General features: G+C 37.3%; 1 protein-coding gene and 1 non-coding gene across 5 annotated transcripts in view; one reads left to right on the plus strand and one right to left on the minus strand.

Annotated features, from left to right (window-relative positions):
- ALS2 (alsin Rho guanine nucleotide exchange factor ALS2) overlaps positions 1-17,827 on the minus strand; it is an 81,727-nt gene that overhangs the window by 22,908 nt on the left and 40,992 nt on the right. For 3 of the 4 annotated variants that reach the window (XM_024757366.1, XM_024757364.1, XM_024757368.1), the window contains exons 12-19: positions 16,690-16,755; positions 12,101-12,263; positions 8,081-8,212; positions 7,549-7,677; positions 7,112-7,182; positions 6,647-6,713; positions 276-478; positions 91-156 (exon numbers count right to left, since the gene is read on the minus strand). In XM_024757366.1, the coding sequence (XP_024613134.1) occupies positions 91-156; positions 276-478; positions 6,647-6,713; positions 7,112-7,182; positions 7,549-7,677; positions 8,081-8,212; positions 12,101-12,263; positions 16,690-16,755 (897 nt within the window). The remainder of the gene's footprint in view (positions 1-90; positions 157-275; positions 479-6,646; positions 6,714-7,111; positions 7,183-7,548; positions 7,678-8,080; positions 8,213-12,100; positions 12,264-16,689; positions 16,756-17,827) is intronic. The other variant, XM_024757367.1, reaches the window with a different exon arrangement.
- LOC112407925 (U6 spliceosomal RNA) lies at positions 9,390-9,495 on the plus strand. Its single transcript, XR_003004857.1, has one exon. It is a non-coding gene; the product is annotated as a U6 spliceosomal RNA (small nuclear RNA).

The following is a 17,827-nucleotide window of genomic DNA, read 5'->3' on the forward strand; positions in this document are numbered from 1 at the left end:
CTACCAACTGTCTTGAAGATAACTCTAAACACAAAATAACATAATTTAAGTCTGTAGTTGAATTTACACTCATGTTCACGAAGTTCTTACCCATCTTCCAAGCCATTCCTGAACATGCCAGAATAGATCTTTCCATCTGGCCACTTCAAAACCCCTCTGGAATGCATAAGTAAAGAATAATACATGTCAATTAATGTTTCTGATAATCAGTACTTTTGCAGTACTAAGACTACCATCCTGACTCCAGGCATAAATCCAACTGTAAACATTCTCACCTGCCATGAGGCTTCCCTGAAAGCCAGCGTCCATCATAGGTTGCATCCTTTAGGCGAGGATCCTTGTAGAAAGTATATTTGGCACTGCGTGAAATGGGTGGTTCCTGCCTCTGAATACTGCTGCCACTTCCATAAGGTGGAAAATCAGACATCCCCCTCAAAGCCTGATCTACAGCTTGGCTTATAGCCCGGAGCCACTTTGTCTAGGAGCAAAAAGTAAATTTCAGTAAGCTTAAGGCAACAACTCATCAAGCACTGCTTTAAATCCTGCTAGCTTTCCTTGGTGTGAAAAAACTTCTGACTCCTAATACTCTCCTTATTGAGTAATACTGATTGGCTCTTGAAATAAACTGCTTTATGTTTGAAATTGCTACACTAGAACAACAACAGAGAAGCAAGAAGAACTAGAATCTTGCAGCCTGTGGAAAAAAACCACATTCACAGAAAGATAGACAAAATGAAAAGGCAGAGGACTATGTACCAGATGAAGGAACAAGATAAAAGCCCAGAAAAACAACTAAATAAAGTGGAGATAGGCAACCTTCAAGAAAAAGAATTCAGAATAATGATAGTGAGGATGATCCAGGACCTTGGAAAAAGAATGGAGGCAAAGATCGAGAAGACTGCAAGAAATGTTTAACAAAGACCTAGAAGAATTAAAGAACAAACACCTAGAAGAATTAAAGAACAAACAAACAGAGATGAACAACACAATAACTGAAATGAAACATACACTAGAAGGAATCAATAGCAGAATAACTGAGGCAGAAGAATGCATAAGTGACCTGGAAGACAGAATGGTGGAATTCACTGCCACGGAACAGAATAAAGAAAAAAGAATGAAAAGAAATGAAGACAACCTAAGAGACCCCTGGGACAACATTAAACACACGAACATTTGCATTATAGGGGTCCCAGAAGGAGGAGAGAGAAAGTACCCAAGAAAATATTTGAAGAGATTATAGTCAAAAATTTCCCTAACATGGGAAAGGAAATAGCCACCCAAGTCCAGGAAGCACAGAGAGTCCCAGGCAGGATAAACCCAAGAAGAAACACGCTGAGACATATAGTAATCAAACTGACAAAAATTAAAGAAAAATAACTAAAAGCCACAAGGGAAAAATGACAAATAACATACAAGGGAACTCCCATAAGGTTAACAGCTGATTTCTCAGCAGAAACCCTGCAAGCCAAAAGGGAGTGGCATGATATATTTAAAGTGGTGAAAGGGAAGAAGCTACAACCAAGATTACTCTACCCGGCAAGGATCTCATTCAGATTCGATGGAGAAATCAAAAGCTTTACAAACAAAAGCTAAGAGAATTCAGCACCACCAAACCAGCTCTACAACAAATGCTAAAGGAACTTCTCTAAGTGGGAAACACAAGAGAAGAAAAGGATCTACAGGGCTTCCCTGGTGGCGCAGTGATTAAGAATCCACCTGCCAATGCAGGGGACACAGGTTCAAGCCCTGGTCTGGAAAGAGGCCACATGTCGCGGAGCAACTAAGCCCTTGCGCTACAACTACTGAGCCTGTGTTCTGGAGCCCATGAACCACAACTACTGAGCCCACATGACACAACTACTGAAGCCCAGGCACCTAGAGCCCATGCTCTGCAACAAGAGAAGCCACTGCAATGAGAAGCCCGCGCACCGCAAGGAAGAGTAGCCCCCGCTCGCCACAACTACAGAAAGCCTGTGCGCAGCAACAAAGACCCGATGCAGCCAAAAATAAATAAATCAAATAAATTAATTTTTTTAAAAAAAGGACCTACAAAAACAAACCCAAAACAATTAAGAAAATGGTAATAGGAACATACATATCCATAAATACCTTTAATGTGAATGGATTAAATGCTCCAACAAAAAGACAGGCTCACTGAATGGATACAAAAACAAGACTCATGTATATGCTGTCTACAAGAGACCCACTTCAGACCTAGGGACACATGTAGACTGAAAGTGAGGGGATGGAAAAAGATACTCCATGCAAATGGAAATCAAAAGAAAGCTGGAGTAGCAATACTCATATCAGATAAAATAGACTTTAAAACAAAGAATGTTACAAGAGACAAGGAAAGACACTACATAATGGTCAAGGGATCAACCCAAGAGGAAGATACAACAATTATAAATATATATGCACCCAACATAGGAGCACCTCAATACATAAGGCAAATGCAAACAGCTATAAAACAGGAAATCGACAGTAACACAATAATAGTGGGGGACTTTAACACCTCACTTACCCCAATGGACAGATCATCCAGACAGAAAATTAAAAAGGAAACACAAGCGTTAAATGAAAAAATAGACCAGATGGACTTAATTCATATTTATAGGGCATTCCATCCACAAACAGCAGATTACACTTTCTTCTCAAGTGCACACAGAACGTTCTCCAGGATAGATCACATCTTGGGTCACAAATTAAGTCTTGCTATATTTAAGAAAATTGAAATCATAGCCAGCATCTTTTCCGACCACAATGCTATGAGATTAGAAATAAATTACAGGGAAAAGAACATAAAAAACACAAACACATGGAAGCTAAACAATACATCACTAAATAACCAAGAGATCACTAAAGAAATCAAAGAGGAAATCAAAAAATACCTAGAGACAAATGACAATGAAAACACGACAATCAAAAACCTACGCGATGCAGCAAAAGCAGTTCTAAGAGAGAAGTTTATAGCATTACAATTCTACCTCAAGAAACAAGAAAAATCTCAAATAAACACTCTAACCAAACAAACTAGTGGTTACCAGTGGGGAGAGGGAAGGGGGAAGTGGCAAGGTAAGGGTAGGGGATTAAGAGGTACAAGCTACTACATATAAAATAAATAAACTACAAGTATATGTTGTATAGCACAGGGAATATAACCAATATTTTATAATAACTTTAAGTAAAAAAATTTGAATTGCCAAAAAAAAAAATCTAACCTTACACCTAAAGGAACTAGAGAAACAAGAACAAACAAAACCCAAAGTTAGGTAGAAGGAAAGAAATCATAAAGATCAGAGCACAAATAAATGAAACAGAAACAAAGAAAACAATAGCAAAGATCAATAAAAGTAAAAGCTGGGTCTTTGAGAAGATAAACAAAATTGATAAACCATTAGCCAGACTCAGCAAGAAAAAGAGGGAGAGCACTCAAATCAATAAAATTAGAAATGAAAAAGAAGTTACAACAGACACCGCAGAAGTACAAAGCATCATAAGATACTACTACAAGCAACTTTATGCCTGTAAAATGGACAACATGGAAGAAATGGACAAATTCTTAGAAAGGTATAACCTTCCAAGACTGAACCAGGAAGAAATAGAAAATATGAACAGATCAATCACAAGTAATGAGATTGAAACTGTGATTAAAAATATTTCAACAAACAAAAGTCCAGGACCAGATGGCTTCACAGGTGAATTCTATCAAACATTTAGAGAAGACCTAAAACCCATCCTTCTCAAACTCTTACAAAAAATTGTAGAGGAAGGAACACTCCCAAACTCATTCTACAAGGCCACCATCACCCTGATACCAAAACCAGACAAAGATATTACAAAAAAAGAAAATTACAGATGAATATCACTGATGAATATAGATGCAAAAATCCTCAACAAAATGCTAGCAGATAGAATCCAACAACACGTTAAAAGGACCACACACCATGATCAAGTGGGATTTATCCCAGGGTGCAAGGATTCTTCAATGTATGCAAACCAATCAATGTGATACACCATATTAACATATTGAAGAATAAAAACCATATGATCGGGCTTCCCTGGCGGCGCAGTGGTTGAGGGTCCGCCTGCCAATGAAGGGGACACAGGTTCGTGCCCCAGTCTGGGAAGATCCCACATGCTGCGGAGCGGCTGGGCCCGTAAGCCATGGCTGCTGAGCCTGCACGTCCGGAGCCTCTGCTCCACAATGGGAGAGGCCACGAAAGTGAGAGGCCCACATAAAAAAATAAATAAAAACAAACAAACAAACAAAAAAAAACAAACCATATGATCATCTCAATAGATTCAGAAAAAGCTTTTGACAAAACTCAACACGCATTTCTGATAAAAACTATCCAGAAAGTGGGCATAGAGGGAACCTACCTCAACATAATAAAGGCCATATAAGACAAACCCACAGCAAACATCATTCTCAATGCTGAAAACCTGAAAGTATTTCCTCTAAGATCAGGAAGAAGACAAGGATGTCCACTCTCACCACTCTTATTCAGCATAGTTTTGGAAGTCCTAGCCACAGCAATCGGAGAAGAAAAAGAAATAAAAGGAATACAAATTGGAAAAAGAAGAAGTAAAACTGTCACTGTTTACAGATGACATGATACCATACATACAGAATCCTGAAGATGTCACCAGAAAACTACTAGAGCTAATCAATGAATCTGGTAAAGTGGCAGGATACAAAATTAAAGCACAGAAATCTTTTGTATTCCTATACACTAACAACGAAAGATCAGAAAGAGAAATTAAGGCAACAATCCCATTCACCACTGCAACAAAAAGAATGAAATACCTAGGAATAAACCTACCTAAGGAGGTAAAAGACCTGTACTCAGAAAACTATAAGACACTGATGAAAGAAATCAAAGATGACACAAACAGATGGAGAGATATACCATGGTCTTGGATTGGAAGAATCAATATTGTGAAAATGACTGTACTACCCAAAGCAATCTACAGATTCAATGCAATCCCGATCAAATTACCAATGGCATTTTTTACAGAATTAGAACAAAAAAATTTTAAATTTGTATGGAGACCCAAAAGACCTGGAATAGCCAAAGCAATCGTGAGAAAGAAAAATGGAGCTGGAGGAATCAGGCTCCCCGACTTCAAATTATGCTACAGAGCTACAGTAATCAAGACAAAATGGTACTTGCACAAAAACAGAAGTATAGATCAATGGAACAGGATAGAAAGCCCAGAGATAAACCCACACACCTATGGTCAACTAATCTATGACAAAGGAGGCAAGGACATACAATGGGGAAAAGACAGTCTCTTCAATAAGTGATGCTGGGAAAACTGGACAGCTACATGCAAAGGAATGAACTTAGAACACTCCCTAACACCATACACAAAACTAAACTCTAAATGGATTAAAGACTTAAGTGTAAGACCAGACACTATAAAACTCTTAGAGGAAAACATAGGAAGAACACTCTTTAACACAAATCACAGCAAGATCTTTTTTGACCCACCTCCTAGAGTAATGGAAATAAAAACAAAAATAAACAAATGGGACCTAATGAAACTTAAAAGCTTTTGCAAAGCAAAGGAAACTATAAACAAGACGAAAAGACAACCCTCAGAATGGGAGAAAATATTTGCAAATGAATCAATGGACAAAGGATTCATCTCCAAAATAGAAAGCAAATCAAAACTACAATGAGGTATCACCTCACACCAGTTAGAATGGGCATCATCAGAAAATCTACAAACAAATGCTGGAGAGGGAACCCTCTTGCACTATTGCTGGGAATGTAAATTGATACAGCCACTATGGAGAACAGTATGGAGGTTCCTTAAAAAACTAAAAATAGAATTACTGTATGACCCAGCAATCACACTACTGGGCATATACCCAGAGAAAACCATAATTCAAAAAGACACATGGGGGGCTTCCCTGGTGGCGCAGTGGTTGGGAGTCCGCCTGCCAATGCAGGGGACGGGGCTTTGTGCCCCGGTCGGGGAGGATCCCGCATGCCGCGGAGCGGCTAAAAAAAAAAAAAAAAAGACACACGCACCCCAATGTTCATTGCAGCACTATTTACAATAGCCAGTACTAGGAAGCAACGTAAATGCCCATCGACAGACGAATGGATAAAGAAGATGTGGTAATATATACAATGGAATATTACTCAGCCATAAAAAGGAAGGTAATTGGGTCATTTGTAGAGATGCAGATGGACTCAGAGACCATCATACAGAGTGAAGTAAGTCAGAAAGAGAAAAACAAATATCATATTTAAATGCGTATATGTGGAATCTAGAAAAATGGTACAGATGAACTGGTTTGCAAGGCAGAAATAGAGACACAGATGTAGAGAACAAACGTATGGACACCAAGGGGGGAAAGTGGTGGTGGTGGTGTGATGAATTGGGAGACTCGGACTGATATGTATACACCAATATGTATAAAATAGATAACTAATAAGAACCTGATGTATAAAAAAATAAAATAAAGACCAGCAACAACAAAATTCTACAGTCTTGGTTTAATGAAGATTTATCAGACATAATTATGGATCATTAGACAAGCAAGAACAATTTTTCTTTCTTTCTTACCACCATAAGAGACAGAAAGAGCCAGGCCAAAGATGGAAAGAAAATACCATGATGGACTAACCTTTTCCTGGGGTGTTGATGAAATGAGAGTGAACTGCTCCTCGGGTGTAGTTATCTTTAGGCCATTCCTAAAATGTTCACAAGGATAAAGATCAGTAAGTATGACAACCTGTCATTACAACATCAATCCTCAAATATGAAAAGCAACTTGTTTATTTCAAAGGGATCAGAAGTCAATTAAATTTAAATATATTCAATGCTCTGGGTGTGGTTTCCACGGTGGGAAAAGGACACAGTTATTTCTCTGGGTTAAACTATGGGGATGAGAACAACGGAGAAGCCCTTCCACCACTTGTCATGATTTGTCACGCTCTTCACAGCAGGGCACTTACTACCTACGTACTGGGAGGGTAAGCCTTCTTGTGCAGAATGGGGAGGCCTCCTGAGCCTTCCCATTTTATTCATGTCTAAGGAAACAAACTGGCTAAGTAACAGAGGAAGGGAATGAGGTTGGGGGGACACTTACACACCACCAGCTTCTTCAGAAAGTGGCTCTGCCCACAGTGTGGCCAAAGGGAAAACATGGTGTGTGGAGAACTGAAATAAAGACATGGAGACACATCTGAGAAAGCCCATGTGGGCCCTGGGGTCGCTGCTGCAGAACCCCTTTCAAATGGTTAAGTCCACCTCAGCCACATAGTCGCCATAACATAACTAACCCCAATGGTCTCGCCATGTCTGCTGCAAGGACCCCTTCAGGGCTGACACTCATTTTCAAGTTGGAAACTAAAAAAGCTCCCTGAAATCTGGCCGGTACCACAAAAGCAAGCTAAACAGTCTCTTTTACTCAAGAGTTTCAGTAAAATCATAATAGTTTGTAAAATAAACTGATACTACGATTAATTAAATACTCATAGTACTGCACCTTCCAGGGCCTCTTTTAAGGTTAGGAATCCAGCATACCTGGGCATGGACTAGGGCATCATTAAAGAGAATGAACCAATTCACAGAAAACCTCCCAGCATGCTGCAGTGACAGGGCCCGGTTACTGCTCTCACACAGCAGTCGACGCTCTGGCTTCCTCAAGGAATCCTGGTATTAAAAACAAATAGAAAATTGAAGTATCAAAATTATTTTCTGCAAAGAGAAGATGATAAAGATACAAATGACATTAAGGAGAATTTGTTGGTCACAGCTTAGCTTGGTGTTAAACTTAAATTCAGACGGGATCCAAACATTTCACAAAATCAGTGCCCAAAGGAAAATAAAAAGATAGGAACAAACAAAACAGGGAGAGACATATTCAGAAAGGATTCCTAGCCATGAGGGAAGGTGTTGATATTTAAAGCCCCCACTGCTGTGGTCCTTAGCTGCCCTTAGAAAAGGGGTCATTAAAGCATTATTACCATAAATAAGTAAGAAACCGAGAAAATTATGGCAGCTGTTACGGATAAGCCTGCTGTTTGTTGGGATATCAACAATTGGCACAGTTTACCGTCATTTTTCCAGGAAAGGTCTTCCAGAAACCCAGTGTGTATTCTGCTTCCTTCCTTTTCCTGCCGAGATGGAGAGCAAGAGACTCATAACAAGAACTGGAATCCTGCAGTTTCTGGTATTCTGGAGATGTCTAGAGGCCAATAATTAAGGAGGGAAAAAAGAATATAAAACAATTGTCCAGAATTTGTAGACTCAGTGTGGTTTAGATATGTAGTAATAATTTAGGGAGGGAAGCCAGCCTAAGAACAGATATGGTACACTAAAGGGAGCTGAGGAAAAAGAAGACTGGTTCCAGAAAATCCTACCACATACAGGTACATATGAAATAGGGGGAGAACTCAAGGGGAAAAGAAATATACACTGACAGTTATCAGTGAGGAGAGCAGCAGAGAACTCAGGATAGGCCAGGAATTCTCAGGGGTTTTGGTCTCAGGATCTCTCTGTTTTGCTTCTGTGGGTTATTATCTCCTGATATTTACCATATCAGAGAATAAAGTTTAAAAAACTTTGTATCTTTATTAACTCACTTCAAATACAATAACATTTTTAATGAAAAAATAACTAAAATTTCCAAAACAAAAAAATGTTTCAGGAGAAAAGTGGCATTGTTCTACATCTTTTCCAATCTCTTTATTATCTGACTTAAAAGATGACAGCTGGATTTTCATATCTGCCACTGCATTTAATCTGTTAAGATTCTTTATTTGAAATAAAGAAAATCTTCCTTTTAAAGATATTTAGTCAGAAAAGGGAGGAGGATTTTAATAGCCATTTCATATAATTGTGGATATTCTCCTTTGAAACTATACCAAAACTTGTTAAGTGGTAGTTTCTTAAAGAGTAGCTAAAATGTGGAATCTGAAACTACATCAAACTCTTTGTATCCTGTTACATTAAAATTCACTGGTCTATCCTACATTTTGAATAGATTTTTTTTTAAAACCTATGCATGATTTTATAACGTGTGAATTGGACATTTGAAAAATACTGGTTCAGTGAATTATGCAGATCTTCCAAATATTGATACATTTTATTGTATCAAAAAGCACATTAAATCGTCACCAATCTCATCAGAAAGTCTTTAAATATTGGAAAAATGCCAAGCTTGCAGTGATACACACGTTTTCCACATTTTAATTTTTGCTTAAAAATTCAGATTTTATCATTGGCAACAAATACTGTCAGTTGTTCTCCTTGAAGTGACAGGCTCATTTAATCCCCTTTTTTGAGAAAGTATCTGTCAAATACCCAAGTCTGAATAACCACAGTTTATCTGTCAATTGTTCTTTCAAGTTAAAAAAAAAAAAGTGCTGCTTCAGCAGCACATATACTAAAATTGGAACGATAAGCAGAAGATTAGCATGGCCCCTGAGCAAGGATGACGTGCAAATTCGTGAAGCGTTCCACATTTAAAAGAAAAAGGCAGCTTTCAACTCAACGATCTCAATCTTGTGCTTTTCCTTGAAAAACATTCATACTTTGGGATGCAGCAGAGCTGCTTTCTGTGTACTCCCCATTTCATCATGCAGAATATTAAAAAGATGTTGTATTTCTGTGTGTGGTGATAAATTTAACTAGACTTACTGTGGTCATTTCATAATATGTACATATATTGAATCACTATGTTATATACCTGAAACTAATGTTATATGTCAATTATATCTCTCTTTTTTTTTTAAAGATGTATACTCAGTGGTTGATGTTAAAAAGAATTAATAATTTTTACTGCTTTACCAAGAATGTTTTTTAAGTGAAATTGGCAATTTTTTGTTTGTTTATTTTGTTTTTTAACTGCAAGTACATGCCAGCAAAGAACACAATGACTGAGTATAGTTTGGTGCCACTGCCTTCATTCATGCTAAGGAGCCAGCAGTTTGACCCATCTTTATCTCTGCACCATCAGTGCAAACGACAACACAGTGTAATCAGCAAATGTCTTAGTACTGTCCTGAAAACAGTTTGATCCTGCCATCTCCTGAAAGGGTCTCTAGAACCCCCAGGTGTCTGTGACCAAGCTCTGAGAATCAACCACGGGATAGGGTATAATTGCAGTGTCTTGTGGAGAGTGAGGAGAAGGTAAGATGAAAAGATGATTCCTCACATTCGTAATTACTTTACATTCCACAGTTCTCAGTCATTCATATCCATTTTTTCCATTCATTTAAGGAATATTTAATGGTATCTACTACATATGGAATATTCTGTTGAATGCTAGGGATAAAAAAATAAGTAAGGCACAATCTTTGTCTTCTGGGAGCTTATAACTAGGCAGAGAAGACAGAAAAACATATAACATACCAGAATAATACATTGGTTTTGTTAATAGGTTATTGGAAGAGACAATATAGTAAAATAGTCAAAGGAAGAGACTCTGGAGCCAGAATGCTCTGATATGAATTCTAGCTCTACCAATTCTCAGCTATGCCTCAATTCTCTCATCTGAAAAAGGGGGATGATAGTAATAATATCTATTTCACAGAGTCGATGTGGGGATTAAATGAATATATATAACATGCTTAGAACAGTACCTGGCACATGGAGTGCATTTAATAAATATTAGGTATTATTTTTATTTAAATAATTTTATACACATATAATGTCTCAGCTATACCTTACACTTACTAAACAACAATTCGCAGTGATGGAACATAGCCACGTGTTTTGAAAAACACAGACGATTTTGATCCCCAACCCTGGCTGAGGATCACCGACATAATGTGATAAGAAAATAATGGGGACAAAAAGTACTAGCAAAACACAGAGAAGGGAATAAGAGATGGGCAGGGAAAGGAGTGGAGTATGGTCAGAGAGGGCTTCATTTTCATGAGAAAAAGATTTTTGACTCAAGCCTTGAAGGTTTCCCATAATGAGGATAGAGGAAATATAAAGCATATGAGAACTATATCCAGGGAATCTGAACATGTAGGACACAGGGTAGACTATAAGGCTAGAAACAAAAGAGAGTATCAGACTGTGAAGGGCCTTCAATTCCAAACTAAAAGAGTGTGGACTTTTTACACAGAATTAGGACTCTTCAGACTGGAAACAGTACAGTATCAGACTCTGAACAATTCCAAGCTGATCTAGCTGATTTTTGATTAATTAAGGACATACTGAGTGAAATCTGTATCTCATTGGGATATTTGTGTAGCTCAAACCTTCATAGCTGAAATAGATCAGTTTGGGGTAACACTGAAATCAGACAAAAGAACAGACCCACAAGACCACAGTAGGATTAAACGTAGAAAGGCCACATCAATTCCTAGATCACTCTGGAGACAATATCTGTCCAGAGGAGGAGATAGATTCCAAGATTTGAAAAATCCTGAGCTATAAGAAACTCTAGAATCATTATGGTTTCTCTAGAGCCCTTCAGAATGGACACAAAATAAAACAACACATTTCAGTACAATTTCAAAGGTGACTGCCTTAGAACCAACTTTAACATATACCCATATCCTAGAGCAGTGCTAATTTTCTAGGACTCCACCTAACTAATTTAATACAGAAAGTGAACTCATTAACATTTGAGAAAATCCTGTAACACTGTGATTTCTCATAGCATATGCCAAGGTGACCCAAATACCTGGCATAAGTCTATCATGAGTCCAGGCTAGGTGCTAATGCCACTGCCGTACAAGTGTGAGTCATTATATAGGAAGCCAGGGTTTTAAACAGTTCTGTGTAATTGTACTCAGTATGTACTCAAACTTGGACAACTACTGAATGAGTAGCACAACTGGGTCTCAACTTTAGACTTTCATAAAATGAATAAAATTAATCTTGTTAAGGTCCTGAGAGGAAACTGAATCTATAGCAAAGAACCCTAGATATACCTACAGTCATACTTTCTTCTTTCATTTCCCTGAAGAAAAATAAATTTAGACACATTATAAATGTTAAATTAGTGTAGTTCCAGATCTTGGGGTAGCATAATTCAAACAAACAAACAAACAAACAAACAAACTATGATCCTTGACTTCCCAAGTGTCCAAAGGAGGTATACATGAGAGCTTACCACTTCAAAACAAGTAGCAAGCTTTAGCAAAACTTTGGCATAATTATGAAGTCGTCTGATTGGCAAGAAAAACAAGGTATTCAATATTTCCATCAATTGGGTGTTTTCATCATTCACTTCTGATAAATCTTGCAATAGTTCCTGGTTTTTATTTAGGAAATCACTGAAGGTAGAGAAAAACAGGGATTCAGTTAATCATTTTGGTACTGACGACATGCATGATATTGAGTAGAAATATTTCACTTGATACTACTTTTTTCAAAATGTACATTTTTAGGCGCTATGAAAGAAAGCACCAGAAGATTAATACAATGAAATAAACCAGATGTAATTAAAAGAATTTCCCTGCCTATAAAATGGGATTTGGGGGTATAAAAAGTAACAAATGGTAGCAATAGTAACTCTGTAATAGAGATGGTTAATCACAGGCTTGTGCCTGAAGTTCTAGGAAATGAATCATACATCCCACAGTTTCAGGGAATAACTGGAGACCAGCTGACACATTTACCTGTTAATTTCCAAGCCAGAAGTTACAGCAATAAATGGCAAGACTAACTGCTCTAATTAGTTGTGCTACACAGAAATACTGGAGGAAAAAACAAAGCTCTTTGCTCTAACAGAATTGGCGTGGAATATTAAAATACTTCTAATTTCTTCTTTTTTTTAAAATTGTTTATCATCTAATAAGAGTTTATTACAGGACAGTAACAAAAAGCTGTAGATACCAGTACTACAATTAACAGGAAACAGTAAAGCAAATTACATGTGCAGATTTTAATGTTGACATTATCAAAAGCATTCAAACTGAAGCCAACATTTAGTTTTTATATTCAATTATATATAAGTTCATAATTAACATTTTACTGCAAATTTTAAGGCTGATTAGTGACCCATTGAGACTATGCTCAACAGACTAAAACACTTAAAAGATCTGTAAAGTAGTAAGAGTCGGTGGAACAGAGTAATACTCATTATCTGTCACTTAATGAACAATAATTCTGTGCCAGGTACCACCCTGACTGCTTTACAAGCACTACACTACAATTCTCAGCTACAAGGCTTCAGACAGAACAATGTCACACAAGACTATAAAGCAAAAATGAATAATTTTATAATCCCTTAGAGAACTATGGAATAGAGATGTTTAACTCAGAAATTATAAAATATTATCTTAGAAAGATGGAAAAATATGTAATAATTTCCAGGAACCCATAAGTTCAACGGCACAAAGTGGACTGTTTTATAATGCAATTAAGAGGGCGTGCCCCAAGGAACATGACCCAGATTTTTGTTTATATTGGCCTGTTGGATGTTCCTACTTCCTCCACCACATCCTATTGCTGAGATCAGCTGGGGGAACTTATTTAACCCTACAGAAGTATTCTGCTTTGACCTGCTCCTGAGAGATGGAGGTGGTACATGGTGAACACATACTCCCTCTGACCACATTTCTTCTGGTCTACTAGACCAGAAATGTTCCAACACTTGTAAATCCCTATTACCTTTCTGGACTCACTCAAGTTCTTACCTGTAGACTTTCCCAAAAGGGGCCCTAGTATGCTCTCAGAAAACCTGAACTACTCTGTTTAGCTTATCTCCTCTTGGGAGCTTTGAATCCAATAGTGGCAATATTGCTCTTTCCTTATATGGCTAGGTTTACACTTGTTACTCAAAAAATAAATATATTAAAGGTAAAAACCACCCAAGTGTCCATTGACAGATGAATGGATAATCAAAATGTGGTATATACATACAATGGAATATTATTGAGACATATAATGAAATGAAATTTTGGTATACGCTACCACATGGATGGACCTTGAAAATATACTTAGGGAAGTAAGCCAGATACAGAAGGACAACTACTATGATTCCACTTATATGGTACCTAGAGCAGGCAGATTCATAGAGACAGGGAGTAGAGGTTACCAGGGGCTGGGGTGGGGGGAGTCTCTGTTTAATGGGTACAGAATTTTTATTGGGGATGAGAAGTTTTGTGTAGAGACAGTGGCTTACACAACATCTGAATGTGCTTGATGCCACAGAACCATACACTTAGGAATGGTTAAAATGATAAATGCTATGTATATTTTACCACAATATTAAAAAAATATATATCTGATGATCAAACCACCAGGCTAGCCTGAGGTGAATGGCTAAGTGATAAACCAGCTAAGTGATGAAAGCTTAGGCAAATTCACTAACTGCCAATGGGCTCAATAGCTATACTCTAGAGATTCTCAAAGTGTTCTTTTTTTAAATGAATACCTTAAAGTAACTTAAATTACTGATTTTGTAAATAGAAGTTAAAAGAATGTCATTACTGCCTTTAACTATGTAAAACCCTGGGGTTCATGAACCACTGTTTAGGAAATGCTGCCCAAATCCAAACTTAATATCTGCTTCCATAGCTCAGAGTCACCCAGAGTTCATTAATTGCTTTCCACCTGTCCAGGCTCTCGCAAGAGGCTTTCACTTATGTCATTTGCTTTAGCTGCTCTAACAAGGAATCAGGTCAACCCTTGAGAACTCGACTCTGAAATGCTAGAGGAAGGTTACATTACAGAAGGGCTAAAAAGTAAAAGAATAGAAAGCGGTGTCATAATATTAATATTAAACAAAATAGCAAGATCAAGGATTTAAAAATTACTACATAAGTTTAAAATATAACACTCTTTAACCTGTCATTAAAAAAATAAGGCCAAACCCCTATATTTTGGAAATGAATGAGCACGTGACATGAGTCAAATCATGATGGAAAGCAGAGAAATATTTAGAACTGAGTGACTACAAAAACAAAATGGATCAAAACTTTTTTTTTTTTTTTTTTGAGGTACGCGGGCCTCTCACTGTCGCGGCCTCTCCCACTGCGGAGCACTGGCTCCGAACGCGCAGGCTCAGCGGCCATGGCTCACGGGCCCAGCCGCTCCGCGGCATGTGGGATCTTCCCGGACCGGGGCATGAACCCGTGTCCCCTGCATCGGCAGGCGGACTCTCAACCACTGCGCCACCAGGGAAGCCCGGATCAAAACTTTTTACATACAGCTAAAGCAACACTTAGAGGGAAATTTATAGCCTTAGATGAGCACTTTAGAAAAATTAAGATTGAAAAATTAATGAACTAAATGCTAAACTCATCAAGTTGGAAGACATGAACAGGTGAACATGAAGTAGAAGGAAATAAAAAACAGAAATTAGTGAAACAGAAAACAAAGAAAGGAAAGGATTAATTACAGCTTAATCTTTGAAAAGAGTAACAAAAAAGGGTAAACTGCTGACAAGACTGACCAAGATAAAAAGATAAAAGGCTCAAATAAATAATAATAGGGATGAAAAATAGGAGCTACAACAAATTATAGACGTGAACACATCTTAAGACAATGACAAAAATATTATGCCAATAAATTTGAAACAATTCTCCAGAAAAGTATAAACAATTGAAGCTGAAAGAAGAAATAAAGACTTGAACAGACCTATTCATTAAAAAAACCAAATAGTAGCTTAAAAACTCCCTACAGTAAATGCTCCCCTGAAGACCATGCTTTTTAACAGATGATTTCTACCAAATCTTCAAAGTACAGATAATCCTCATCTGTACTTTGATAGAAAAAGAGAGGAAGCTCGCTAACTCATTTTATAATTACTAGTACAATCCTCTTACCAAAACTGGGCAAGTTCAGAAGAGAAAGAAAACATCATATTCACATAAATGCAAACATCTTAAATATTAGCAAATTGAATCCAGAAATGTATTAAAAAACTAATACATAAAGAGCACTGAATTTACCTTGGGAACTCAAGGATATTTAACATTTTTTAAAAATCAATTGCTCTTCAAGTTTTAGAAGGGAGCTGTTTAACCCTATAAATAATATTTACCAAAACCCTAAGGCAATCATGTTGAATGGTGAAATATTAAAAGCATTCCCTTTAAAACCAGAAATGAGACACAGTCATTACTATTCTTTCTATTAGGATATAAGATCAAAAGCAAACATGGCAAAACACTGACATCTGGGTTTAAACTTCAATCTTGGTTGTGAGTATATATTTGAAATGTTTACTATTAAAATATAACTGATTTTTTAAACCTGTCTTTCTTGCTGGGTCAACACTTGTTGAGAAACTACACAGTTCAGAATGACTGGCTCATGCAAGGGGCCTTTATATTTATTACTTATCCAGAGACTAAATGCGAAAACTTTCCATTTGTGCAACACTTTGCACTTTTCTCTGTACCATCACATAATATTTGTTCCTCACAACTGGGGAGAGAACATTCCCATTTTTCAGAGAAAAAAAGTTAGGCTCAATTTGGTGAGGAGAGCTGTCCAAAGTCTTGGGGATAATCAGTGGTAGCAGTAAAGAAGGACCCAGATCTTGTGGCTTTTTCAATACCATGCTACTTCCAATGATAATAAGGAGCTAATAACATCTATCTTTTATAAGATTTAGTGAAAGTCTACATTTTGATTTGTTTGGCACAAGGACCAAGTCAAAGCTTTTCCTGGGCACTCAAAAACACAGAATGCTATAAAACATGATCTTTGGTTGTTAGAATAATAACTGTAAAGTATGTATTTGCTTACATGGCAGGCTTAGCAAGAAGCTGGAATCCTCCCATAACCAGGAAATTTGTAATAGATGTGCAATACCTTGAGCAAAAAAGAAAACACATGTATATTAGTATTAAAAAGTAAATGTGCTCTTCAGTTTTTGAACATGCATCTGGAATAGATACTTCTCGGAATCTCATCAGCGAGTTTCAGAACTTTTGTGATGCTAACATTCATGAACTGTAAAGGAGTGAAGAGAAGGGCAGGTTACATGATCACAACAGTCAGGAGAAAAAAGCCATTCCAGTAAATATGTTAATAAGAATTTTTTTAAAACGCCTAAAGTTATGCAGAAGATGCGAGAATTAACTTGGTAGATTTTACTTTGGTAACTTAACAAACATGAGAAAAGATGACTAAAATGTTGGATTTTTAATAAAAATTTTCTCTACTCTTCTCTTTAGGTTTCCCAATTAAGTCTTCAGAAATAAACAATAGAGAAGGTAAGAAAATATGTTAAAAGAGCTTAAGTGAAAAAGGGTTAGAAAATGTTGGTTAAGTATTGATGTACAGTTAAAGAATAAGTCTTGAAATACTGCTTTGCACCATGTACATTTCTTTCATACTCCTGGGCCGGCAAATGGAATCAATTGACTTTGAGAGAGAAGGCAAATTCCTACTAAAACCAGCCCAAGGTACTGAACACTTAAAAATGGTTACAGTGGTAAATTTTATGTTATGTGTTATTTTACCACAATTAAAAATATTGTGCGCTTCCCTGGTGGCACAGTGGTTGAGAATCTGCCTGCTAATGCAGGGGACACGGGTTCGAGCCCTGGTCTGGGAGGATCCCACATGCCACGGAGCAACTAGGCCCGTGAGCCACAACTACTGAGCCTGCGCGTCTGGAGCCTGTGCTCCGCAACAAGAGAGGCCGCGATAGTGAGAGGCCCGCGCACCGCGATGAAGAGTGGCCCCTGCTTGCCACAACTAGAGAAAGCCCTCGCACAGAAACGAAGACCCAATACAGCAAAAATTAATGAATTAATTAATAAACTCCTACCCCCAACATCTTCTAAAAAATAATAATAATTTTAAAAATTCATAAACAAATCAAGATTTTTTTACTTGCCTGATCTATATGAATACATTATTACACTAAAAAAAAAAA

This window comes from Neophocaena asiaeorientalis, unplaced genomic scaffold (genome assembly GCF_003031525.2).
Source record: "Neophocaena asiaeorientalis asiaeorientalis breed wild unplaced genomic scaffold, Neophocaena_asiaeorientalis_V1.1 scaffold246, whole genome shotgun sequence".
NCBI classification, from domain to species: domain Eukaryota; kingdom Metazoa; phylum Chordata; class Mammalia; order Artiodactyla; family Phocoenidae; genus Neophocaena; species Neophocaena asiaeorientalis.